This window comes from Polypterus senegalus, chromosome 7 (assembly GCF_016835505.1).
Source record: "Polypterus senegalus isolate Bchr_013 chromosome 7, ASM1683550v1, whole genome shotgun sequence".
NCBI lineage: Eukaryota > Metazoa > Chordata > Cladistia > Polypteriformes > Polypteridae > Polypterus > Polypterus senegalus.
In genome coordinates, this window is record NC_053160.1 from 48,313,853 (window position 1) to 48,325,906 (window position 12,054).

Here is a 12,054-nt window from a genome sequence, read left to right on the forward strand (position 1 = left end):
ATTAATCCATACCTTTTATACATTGTCTAGCCCTGACTGGAGCAACCTGTAAATCATGGAAAAAAGGCAGCCAGACAATATAGATGTCAGCCAAGACGAAAACTGCAAGACTGCAGGACCTACAGTACATGACCAGACACTGCAACTGGAGACAAAGTACTTTTTCAGTTTGTTCTGAAACTATGAACTAAAGTAACACTGGTTATTGAAACAAATATGCAAAATGAAAACAACTGCTAGTAGAGGTTAATTGACGCTCAAATAATTAGAAATCGAGGTTAACAGTCTATTGTACAACAGCTGAGGATGAGCCCTGTTCTCAACCCCATCGAGCACCATAGGGATGAACTGAAACAGAGACTATGAGCCAGGCCTTCCCATCCAACATCACAGCCTGGCCTAGTAAATGTTCTACAGAATGAAAGGGTACAAATGCCCACAGAAATACTCCAAACTCTTGTGGAAAGCCTTCCAAGAAGAGTGGAAGCTGTTATAGGTGCAAAGGGGGAACCAACTCCATATTAAAGTCCATGTATTTGAATGCAATGTCATTAAAGTCCCTGTTGGTGTAATGGTCAGGCGTCCCAATACTTTCCTCCATATAGTGTATTTGTCATTGACATTACCATATGTTATTATTTGATTGATGCTTTGAATCAAAGATGACTTATAAGATCAGGGCATGTTTAACACAGTAAGTTAAAAGGAGGAAATCGCTCGAGCAAACTTTGGATTTAAAGTCTAATCTACTAAGAAAATTGCAGAGCAAAGCTACACAGCATATGGCGTATTTGAACCCATTATCAGCAACTGCCCTCCATATACAGTACATTGCGTGATTTGTCAGACACCTCTAGATAACTTAAGTTTCCCCAAAAAGATTGTTTCATGATTGCATTCACAATCAAGCAGAGACCTATAACTGAAATGTTCTATTCTAAGAAATGCAACATCGTATGATGTATTTCTGCTGTGGAAATACCAGTTAAAATTTGTTCTCATCCATGTTAGGTAGGGATGCACCGATACCGGTATATGGTATCGGCCTCGATACCACATTTTCTAAAGTACTCGTACTCGTTAAAAGTCCCCCGATACCGGTCTGAGAAATGTCTATGTTTGAGCGGCGTGTAAGGGGTTAATCACAGGTGCCGAGTGCCCGCCCCCAGGCCCGGGCTGCAGCTCAGAGCGGGGAGAAGGCGAGGCGAGACATGTCAGCCGTGTGGAACTATTTCAAAGTGAATGAAGACGACAAAACAAAGGAGGACTGCAAATTGTGATCAGCGAAATTGTCCAGAGGAGGCTCAAAAGGTAGCGCATTTAACACAAGTAATTTAATCAAGCACCTAAAATCCCAACACGACGACGAGTACAAAGAGTTTACCCACACTTCTAAACCAACACAACCCACGCTGCAGCAAACTCTTGCAAGACGAGAGAAAATGTCCAGAGACAATCCATGTGTTGTGAAAATAACACAGGCAATTATCGAGTACATTGCATTGAGTGACCAGCCACTCTCGGAGGTAGAAAATGTGGGATTCCTGCGTCTCCTCCATGTTCTGGAGCCCAGATATGATGTCCCAAGCCCCGCTACATGACTGACACGGAGCTGCCTAAACTACACGACTCTGTGAAAAAAACATATCCACAGCCTACTGCAAGCCTCCTCTGCGTTTAGTTTCACCACGGATATTTGGACAAGCAGTGTTAGCCCCATGTCGCTAATTAGCCTTAACCTCCCAGTGGATAGACGAGAGTTTCACGTCGCAACGAGCCATACTACATGCGAAACAATTCGCAGCTCGCACACCAGCCAGGCTATAGCGCATGTGTTTGAGGAAATGCTCCAGACATGGGGTATACCTAAAACATCAGTACATGTTGTGCTTCGTGACAATGCCAAAAACATGATTAAAGCCATGAATGACACAGGGCTCCCAAGTCTGCCGTGTGTCGCGCACACGCTCCAACTGGCTGTTAACGAGGGCTTATTAGCACAGAGGAGCATAGCTGATGCTATAGCAGTGGGGAGGAAAATATATTAGTTGGGCATTTTAAACATTCCGCCTTAGCCTACTCCCGCCTCGAGGACATTCAGGGACAGCTCAACCAGCCAATAAAGAGACTGCAGCAGGACATAGACGCGCTGGAACAGTACGTATTACATGCTCCAGTCCCTCATTGAGCAAAAGCGAGTGCTGGGGGTGTATGTGTCTGAGCATGAACTCCCTTACTATCTCACCGCTCACCAATAGGCTCTTATGGAGAAGACTGTTGCCATCCTCGTCCCCTTTGAGGAACTAACTAAAAAAGTGAGCAGCTACGACGCACTAGCCTCTAATGTCATCCCAGCTGTGACTGTGCTAGTGAGACTTCTAAACAGAGAAACAGACGAGGACCACAGCGTCAAGACAATGAAAGCAATCTTACTGGCAGCTGTCAAGAAGCGCTTCAGTGACGTCGAGACCAACCCACTGTACTTCATCTTCACCATACTTGACCCAAGGTAAAGTCTGTGTGCGATAGGTATTCAATGATAAACTACAGTACTAAATGTAAGATTAATTTGCATCTGAAATATTATATTATACTTCATATTATAGATATTGCATACATTTGTATTTGTGTATTTTAGTTACAAAAATATATTTCCCTTATTACTACCAGAAAGCCAAATGGCTGGCATTTGCGACAGTGGTTTAGGGGAAACTAAAAATCAGTCCTATTTTTCCACATATTAATACATTCATGAATTTTGTTCAGGTATAAAGATCGCTTCTTCTCCAACAACACTGCTCCGGAGGCCAAGCTGCACCTGAAGCAGGAGCTGCAGGTGATGTCCAGAGCTGAGGCAGAGGGGAGTCGGGCAGAAGCTGCAGAACCTCCTGCTAAACTGTTCAAGGCCCAGGCCAGCACTAGCAGCAGTCTGGACACTGCATTTGAAGAAATCGCGAAGGAGCAGCCCCAGGCAGCACAGCCGCTGCTCGACACATACCCCAGAGAGGCCCCAAGCCATCGTGAAGACAGTCCTCTGAAGTACTGGGGTGTCAACAAAATCAGGTTCCCCACTTTGGCTAAAATGGCCCAGAAATACCTCTCAGCCCCATGTAGCAGTGTGGAAAGTGAAAGGCTTTTTAGCTCAGTGTCACACATTATAGATGAAAACAGAAACAGGCTGACTGCTGATAATGCAGAAAAGCTACTTTTCTTAAAAAAAACCTGCCACTCACTTTTTCTAAATAGGCTCCATTAAGTGAGTTGTCTTAGAGTTGATGTTAATACCTACCTCAGTTGTACTGACTGCCACAGTTCTATGTTGGTGGATGTTGTTAGTTTATTCAAATATTGTGCACTAAATAGCAAAGATGTTTATTAATGCGGCAGAGTTTACAACAAACTGAAAAAAATACTTGAGTTGCACTGTCACTGTTTAAATTTTTTTTATAATTATTTATTCTGTAATATGTTGCATACAACATGCTTTTCATTTTGAATAAATGTTAATTCCAAACTAGTCCCTTGTTTTTTTTGTTAAATTATATGACTAAAGCTGTTACCTGTAAATTTAAATCATGTTTTTATTGAGTACTCGGTATCGGAGAGTACTTAAATGCAAGTACTCGTTTTCCAAAAAAGTGGTATCGTTGCATCCCTAATGTTAGGTATTTTATATGTAGTTTAATTATGTTTCTTACTACTGTAAAATGCCCTTTTGAGAAAGAAACTACCTCGAAGCCCACATGAGAATTGCTTTGTGAATAAAAATTCCTGCTTCTCTAGTTTCACTCATGATTGGCCAGATCAAGCATTGAAATATTAGGGGGCAGTGTTTTTTTAAGAGGCATTAAGTGCTTTATACCATAGTAGAACTGTTAAAATGTAGTTCAAAATAAATGTGAAAAAAATACATAAGACTGTTGAGGGAGAGGTTGCTTCAAGCATCCATGCTTGACATCCAGAGGAGACCAACCAATAAAAAAAAAAAATCAATTTTCTCAAATACTGAGATAGAGGAAAAGGTCATTAGAACCACTTCCAGTTGCACAATATTTCTTAAATATCATGTCTTTGTTTCTCATCATAACTAATTGATAATATTGATACACAATCATTTATTTCTATTTATAATCAAAGTTTACATTAAAATGATATTTTTGCACTTTGGGACATCGAAAACGGTGGTGGAATGTTTTCATGATTACATATGCATTCATTACCTAGAGTGAAAATAAAAAGAGTTCTAGTCAACCTAAAAACGATAGTAAAAGTGTTAGTATTATACAATATTTGTTGCTATAGGTAAAACTGCATTTAGCTGGATTTAATTATGATAATGATAGCAGAAATAAAAAATTATATAAAATTAAATGTTACCGGGAACACAATGGGGACATAGCAGCTGATTGTTCCCTTTACAACTTTATATTTACATGACATGTTCAATGTTTACACAATATTGTTAAACTGATGATGTATAAATTAAAATAAATAGTTATTGTAAGAATGTGTTATATTGAAAATAGTTTAATATGGTGTACACATTTATTATTTCCATGATACAAAAAATTCAAATGGTTGTTTAAAAAAAAATACAACTAATTTTTCTCAAATTTCACATCTGTTTGCTTTTTATCATTATAAATATCTATACAAAATAGAAATCATCTATCTGTAATTATAACCATAGTGTTCTTGAAAATTTGTGAAAGTATTCAGTTAAAATACCACTTCCAGTTGCCGGAAGTGGCCCAAAAGTTGATAAGATTCCTTATTTTTAATATAAAGCAGGTGTACAAAATCTCATTGACCCAATAAACACAGACAGACAATTTCAAAAATGGTACTTTTAAACTCAGGAATGTCTAAAACATCAAGATTCATCATGGGATGCCCTTACCTGGCCAAGATGCCACACTGACAAAAGTTCTGCCTGGAGTTGAATTATGTGGGGGGAGCCACACCCTAGGCCATGAGTAGTCAGAAGCAGCATTATTTTGCCTAGGGTTTCATAGCTATTCATGGAAAATATAATCTCTCTCTCTGGGAAAACAGGTGACTTTGAAGTGGTTCCTGGTATGCAGAAGTGGCACCCAAGCTGTGGACTTGGAGAGGAAAGAGGTTCTGAAGCAAGCGCATACCTGGTGAGAAAGAACAGGAGGCCAGTGGACTGGATAAAGATAGGTTCAGGAGGTAGGAAGGAGAAGTTTAATTTGGTTTCGCCTAGGTATGCCACAGGAGTAGCATAGCTTTTGTTATTTTGTTCTACTTGTTGTATTGTGTTTACTCTCCTTTATACAGTTTAATTTAACTTAATAAATACCCATCCTCATGCCTACATAGACTACCTGGGTGCCATCATCATATCATATATACATACATACATGAACACACGCTAAGGAGAAGTGCTCGGATCTGGTCACGATCGCTTCGCTCAAACGCGTGGCTACGCTACTGCCACTTCATGTTGGGAAGGGGGGAGCTGAATGCACGCTAAGGACTTTGTGCTAGCTCTGTGCTGCTTGTTTTTCAGCCTGTCGCTCTGCGTGTCAATCATTTAAAAGCCTGTACAGCAGCTCGTATCCTGTCTCACTGCCTTGTCTTGCATGAAGTTAAAATGTTTTATAATAGAGAGATGTTACTCATATCCTTAGCCCGACATCCACATATCATATGTGTTTACAAAGTGAATTTTAATAAGTTTACATGTGTTTAAAGCGTGTGGGGTGAGTATTTTGAGACTTAAACTAAAAAAAAAAAAAGTGGTCTTTCTAGATCGTGGATTTTCACCTATCACGGGTGGGTCTGGAACGTAACTTCCACAGCAGGCGGGTGATTACTGTCATTATAATATATATATATATTATATAAAAAAAATCTTAGGACAGGATGAGACAAGACGAAACATTTTCAGAGTGATAATTTCAAGTCCTGTGAGACAAAGCTTTGTGCCAAGGGGATTAACTGAAAAACTTAAAAGGTCCAAGCGAGGGCGGAGATAAAAGACAAACCGTAGAAGAAAAAGTAGAACATCGTAAAGAGTTTCAAAAACGTTGGTGCGATACACATGCAGAGCAGATTAGAGATTATTAAGGTACTAAAATTCGGAAGACTCAAAAAACTGATAGTAAAGATCACATTAGCGCTAACAAATGGAAATTATTACTCGGTGAAATAACAGAATGGCGAAAAGAGATCGAATATATGTACACAGTTGTTGCCGTCAGGAAAAAGTAGGGTTTCGTGAAGAGGTGTATCTGCGAGAAATAAAAGATTTGTTATTTGGTGAAAGTGAAATCCACAAACACTACACCAATGGGTAAGACCGGTTTGGATGGCAAAATATCCAAATCAACAATAATCTGTTCGCATTTGCATCATTCAATGCTCAAAAAGTAGATTTACACGATTCAGGAAAATACGCTATGAGAATCTGTGGTCCCGCAACAATTAAAGCTACTACAAGTTTAATTTCAAAGAAACCACAATTCGGTCAGGTTTATTTATGATCACGGAGAAGCAATGCAAAATAGATTTGAAAGAGTTAAACGATCTGACTTATACATACATACATATAAACATATATGTACTCATACATACATACAAAAAGTGAAACTCAATTTATAAAATTCATTACACACTGAGTGATGCAGCGTTTATTTCTTTTCATTTTGCTGATTGCTGGCACCTTCTCACACTACCAAAAGTACCAAAACCTGGTTTACTGACCAAGGTGTCACTGTGCTTGACTGGCCAGCATGCTCGCCTGACCTACACCCCATAGAGAATCTAGCAAGAGGAAGATGAGAGACACCAGACCCAACAATGTAAATTAGCTGAAGGCCACTGTTAAAGCATCCTGGGCTTCCATAACACCTCAGTAGTGCCACAGGCTGATCACCTCTATGCCATGCTACATTGATGCAGTAATTCATGCTAAAGGAGCCCCAGCAAAGTATTGAGTGTATACATGGATATAATTTTCAATAGGCCAAATTTCTGTATTGAAAATCATTTTTTTATTAGTCTTATGTAACATTCTAATTTTCTGAGATACTGAATTTTGAGTTTTCATTACCTGTAGGTCATAATCAGCAAAATGAAAAAAAATAAATGCTTGAAATATATCACTCCGTGTGTAATGAATCTGTATAATAAATGAGTTTCACTTTTTAAATTGAATTACTGAAATAAATTACATTTTCGATGATATTCTAATTTATTTAGATGGACCTGTATATTTTTTGATAATGTTAATGATAAAGATGATAATGTTTTTGCATCATCCGAGAAATTAAGTTTCAACACAATTTTTGTACTACTTTCAAGCTAGAAACTTTGCTAAACTGAACCGGCCCAATTTTCCTCACCTTCCACCTATTTCTATTCCAGAAGTAGTACTGATCAGTCTTGATGACTCAGATAGCATTCTCCACAATTTATAAAAACATTTTAAAGTTCCTTTCTTTCAAAGATCCTTGGGCACAATGGGAAAAGGAACATTTACTTAACATTTCAGAAAAGGAGTGGAAGGCAGCCATGCACATAATATACTCCAGCTCCATATGCACAAAGCACTCAATTATTTAACTTAAAATTTTCTATCTATCACATTTATCTCAATTAAAACTACATAAAATGATTCCAGGGCAAAATTCAACCTGTGAGCGTTGTAGTCTAGCTCTAGCCAAACTGGGCCACATGTTTTGGGCGTTCACCAAATGAACACTGTTTTGATTAAAAGTCTTTGAATGCCTATCAGATAGCCTTGCTGTCACAATCACATTTAACCCATTAATAGCTGTGTTTGGTGTACTCCCAGATGGGCTTAAAGTGGAAAAAGACAAATTGTAATTGCCTTTACTTCATTACTAGCACATTGACTTATCTAGCTCAACTGGAAGAATCTCAACCCAACTCATTTTGTGTAACTGATGTCCTATACTATATGAAATTGGAAAAAATCTAATTCTCAATTAAAGGATTTGTTTAAAACTTTTTAAAAATATTGCAGGATCTAATCAATAACATTTTAAAATAATCTTCTATATAAGGGAAAAAGGTACTCTTCCGTGCTGCTTCAAAGATTTGTTTTGTTGGCTGGCTCTTCTTTCTTTTGGGTGGGGGGTTGAATTTTGTTTTTTTTTTTAATTTTGATTTGAGTGTATGGATTGTTATTTGTTTTTAATTAAATAAAAAACCTGATTGCTCTACAGTTGGCACATTCTTGTGCCTACCATGGGATCATCATGGATCACCATATAGTACAATATTATTTTGCTTATATATCCATCAAAAATATGACATACTTTATACATCTACAAAAATCAATAATACAGCTACCGACATACTCCCATCCTCCTATTAATAAGTGATAAAAAAAACCATTTTATAAAGTCTCTTCTGGAAGATTCTGCTAAATTTTAACTGCAAATGGAAATTCATAGAAATATCACACAAACCTACTACTATACTTTTCTATTCTAAAATAGTCCATGTCCTGTTATGTGGGCACAATATAAAAATGCTACTCACAGAACTGTTATTACTGTTAGTTTTGTATATTGCAGTTAAAGCAAATCTTTCTTAAAATAAAAAAATTGTCTTGAAAAAGAACACAAGAGGTTTTTGTTATGTGAACCATCTCATAAAAACTACAGCCTTTCATAAAACAAACTTTAATTGAAATATTGATACTGTGAATGTAGAAATCCAATATGGACACTGACATATCATCTATACTAATAAAAGGCAAAGCCCTCACTCACGCACTCACTCACTCACTCACTAATTCTCCAACTTCCCGTATAGGTAGAAGGCTGAAATTTGGTAGGCTCATTCCTTACAGCTTACTTACAAAAGTTAGGCAGGTTTCATTTCGAAATTCTACGCGTAACGGTCATAACTGGAACCTACTTATGTACATATATACCGGCCATAGCCTGCAGCTTACGTCCCACATCGTCAACGTAATTGAGTGCCTGCCCATATAAGGCCGGCCGTCAGCAGCAATCCAATAGAAACACTCTGCCGCTAAATATTTGTGGGTGAAGGACTGTGCTTATACAAACGAAGATGAGATGGTCAGGGTGGTGTTTAGCACAAACTCAGCGAAACTGTGAGAGAAACTTTTAAGTGCAGAGTCTTAGCTAACATTAAATAAAGCTGTGGACATCGCATGAGATAGCACAAGCACAGCTGAGAACCTTTGATGCATGTACTCCGAGCGACTCACGTGAACGGACTGTGAACGCAGTACGCAGACAAAAGCAACAGCTCCAAAAAGTGCTGAACAAAAAAAGCATTACACAATTGAGAAGGCAGCAAAAAAATATGAAGCGAGTGACGCATACAAGCATATTCATAAGTGCAGCTACTGTGGAAACAAAGCACACGGTGGAAAAAGTCAATGTCCAGCTAAAGGAAGACAGTGTAAAAAAACCCGTGCATGCAGTGTGTGATGTCTCAAATAAAGAAGAAGACGAGTTGTTTATTGATGCAGTAAGAAAGGAATCAATGAATGAAACCTGTTATCTTTACAACGGTTGACAAACACGGAATGTAACTTGAACACAACACATCCTCCAAATACGAACCTGATTGAAAGAAATAATGATAATCAAATCCTCGATGACAGCAACACTCATAACAGTAAAAAAACAATTACATTGACAATCATGTCATGTTATTTTTAAAATGTTTCCTTTTCTTTATCATTACTTTTTTAACACACTACTTCTCCGCTGTGAAGCACGAGTATTTTGCTAGTTACTCCTATAAATACTATATTACTTTAGATTGTATCTTTGTTTGTGAAGGATGACTGCAGAAACACGTTCTATGAAAAGAATTAATAATTTGATAAATGAACATAAACAGCAATGAGACTACAGGGGAATAAAAAACACAAAATTAACTTCATGCTGAAAAAAAATACACCAGTTGAGGGCTCAACACAAGACACTGAGATTTTGATCATATTTTTTCACAGTGGTATAAACTCATTTCTATTAGAAGTGCACGCTCTGTCATTCAAAATATATATCTGATTTCAGACACAAATAAAGGAGCACATATTTTTCTTCAGATTGTCAGGGACAATCATTATTCATCTGAACCTCAATTATCCATAGTAATAATAGTGAGAAGAATGATTCATATTCTTCCATAACTGAACAAGTAGAAATACCACTGTGAACAAATTGTTTTAGTATGTAAAAAGCTCAAATACTAGACATAAAATAATTTGCAAAAAAGCTGAAACAAATTAGATATCTAAGCTCCAGCATGCTATTCTTCATTGTAAAGTTGTAAAAGTAAGGCTTATTGCATGCAATTTATGAAACTAACCCACGACCACCACATTCGGCAACTCCATAGTTGGTGATGGGTATGCTCAAAAGGCAGGCCTGCAGGGAAGGAATTAAAAAAAAAAAAACTCCATTCATATAAAAATCAAGAAAATAAAATCATTTTTTCTGCCGTACATTTTTTTCTATTTTATAGCTATGTCAATGTAACTGAATTACATGCTTGTCTTATGTCAAAGTGCCAGTTAAAAGGAGTGATTAAAATAAAAGCCTACTTATTTGGAGATGATTATGGTCTCCAAACCAATTTGAGACTAAGGTAACTGATAAGACGCGTTATCTGAACACAAAATTTCAATATTATTCACATTTTAGACCCAATAAGTAGACAAAACCAGTTGTTGATCCATTATGAAAAAGTAATATTTTAATGTTTCATAATAATTAAACATTTTTGTATACCAATTACTTTCTTAGCATGTACAACATTTAACAGATTCCCAACCTACCAATTCCCTGCATAACAACTTCAACAGGAAAAATACTAAATAAATCTAATATGCCTTTGTTTACTCTGACCAGATACACTAAAATTATAATATTCTGGTACAGATTTAACATTTCAAATGCATCTATAGTGGTTTTGTTCAGATTAAATTAAATCAATGCAGTTCTTATAATTAAAAAATAAATGAAAATGTTTCAACACATTATATAGTTATAAGTATGTTTAAATTATAAAAGAAATTGCCATTAATGTTAGACATCTAATTTATAACAATGCTTTATTACATCCAAAAACTGATTATGCTAATTCACAGGATGTATCCACATTCATGTAGAAGCTTGGGTGCAATGCCTAATGTAACCAGAATAATAATAGTTACTGATGTAAAAGAGTATTTTGAATACAAGTCATTAATACACTAAAGCAGGTCTACTAAAACACTTTCATAATTAAATTTTGTTTTCATTTCTTGCCTAAAAAGCAAAGCATTTCAGATATAATTAAATGTGGAGCTAAAAAGAAATCTTTATTCAGATAAAAACAAGTGGAATCAATTAGGTAGTTCTTACCGTTAAGTGCATTCTAAGTTCTCCAACACCAACCAGGTACGAAAAGTGACTGGAGCCACAACTTTATTGACCAGCCTGAAAGTATGCTAAATACTGAAATAAGATATTAGTATAAGCTAAGTTTAGATGACTTCCTTGAATAACATGCAAATGATACTTGTCCTATAACAGGAAGGAGGCCTAGCAGATGAAGTCCAAAAGTGAGAAAAAGGTTCTCTTAGGCCTGAACCTCATGAACACTTAAAAATTCTCAGTTTTAATGTAGTCAATGAAAAACCAGATAGAAAATATAAACTACCCTTTTCATAAAGATAAAAAGAAAAAGAAATTTATGCTGAATAACAAACTCTGGCTAGGAATATAACTAATAAACTAATACACTAACAAAAATTCACTTAGCTCAGTACAGTTCATAGCTAAAAATTAAAAGGAAATGAGCTCTAAAGTTTGAATCTGAAATACCTAAACACACGCAAGTACCTGAAGTTCTACTAAAGTAGCCACACCTCCATGCAAGACGGAGATTGCCTGCAGCCAAAGAGTTGCCTCAAACTGTTCTTGGTGGTGATCTGTCAGTAGATTGTATTAAACTCTCTCTTTTTTTTTTTTTTTTTGAAGTGTATTTCAACTGTTGAAACACAAGTTCATATTCTTTGTTTTAAGTAAC

At 36.6% G+C, this 12,054-nt stretch overlaps 1 protein-coding gene across 7 annotated transcripts in view; it reads right to left on the reverse strand.

Annotated features, from left to right (window-relative positions):
* kank1a (KN motif and ankyrin repeat domains 1a) overlaps window positions 1-12,054 on the reverse strand; it is a 202,941-nt gene that overhangs the window by 94,263 nt on the left and 96,624 nt on the right. Inside the window, exons 1-2 of one of the 7 annotated variants that reach the window (XM_039758593.1) lie at window positions 11,388-11,807; window positions 10,351-10,409 (exon numbers count right to left, since the gene is read on the reverse strand). The exons of 5 other annotated variants lie outside the window; for them this stretch is intronic. In XM_039758593.1, coding sequence (XP_039614527.1) covers window positions 10,351-10,378 — 28 coding nt within the window. In that variant the 5' untranslated portion in view covers window positions 10,379-10,409; window positions 11,388-11,807. Of the gene's footprint in view, window positions 1-10,350; window positions 10,410-11,387; window positions 11,808-12,054 lie in introns of those variants that run through there. One more of the 7 variants, XM_039758592.1, reaches the window with a different exon arrangement.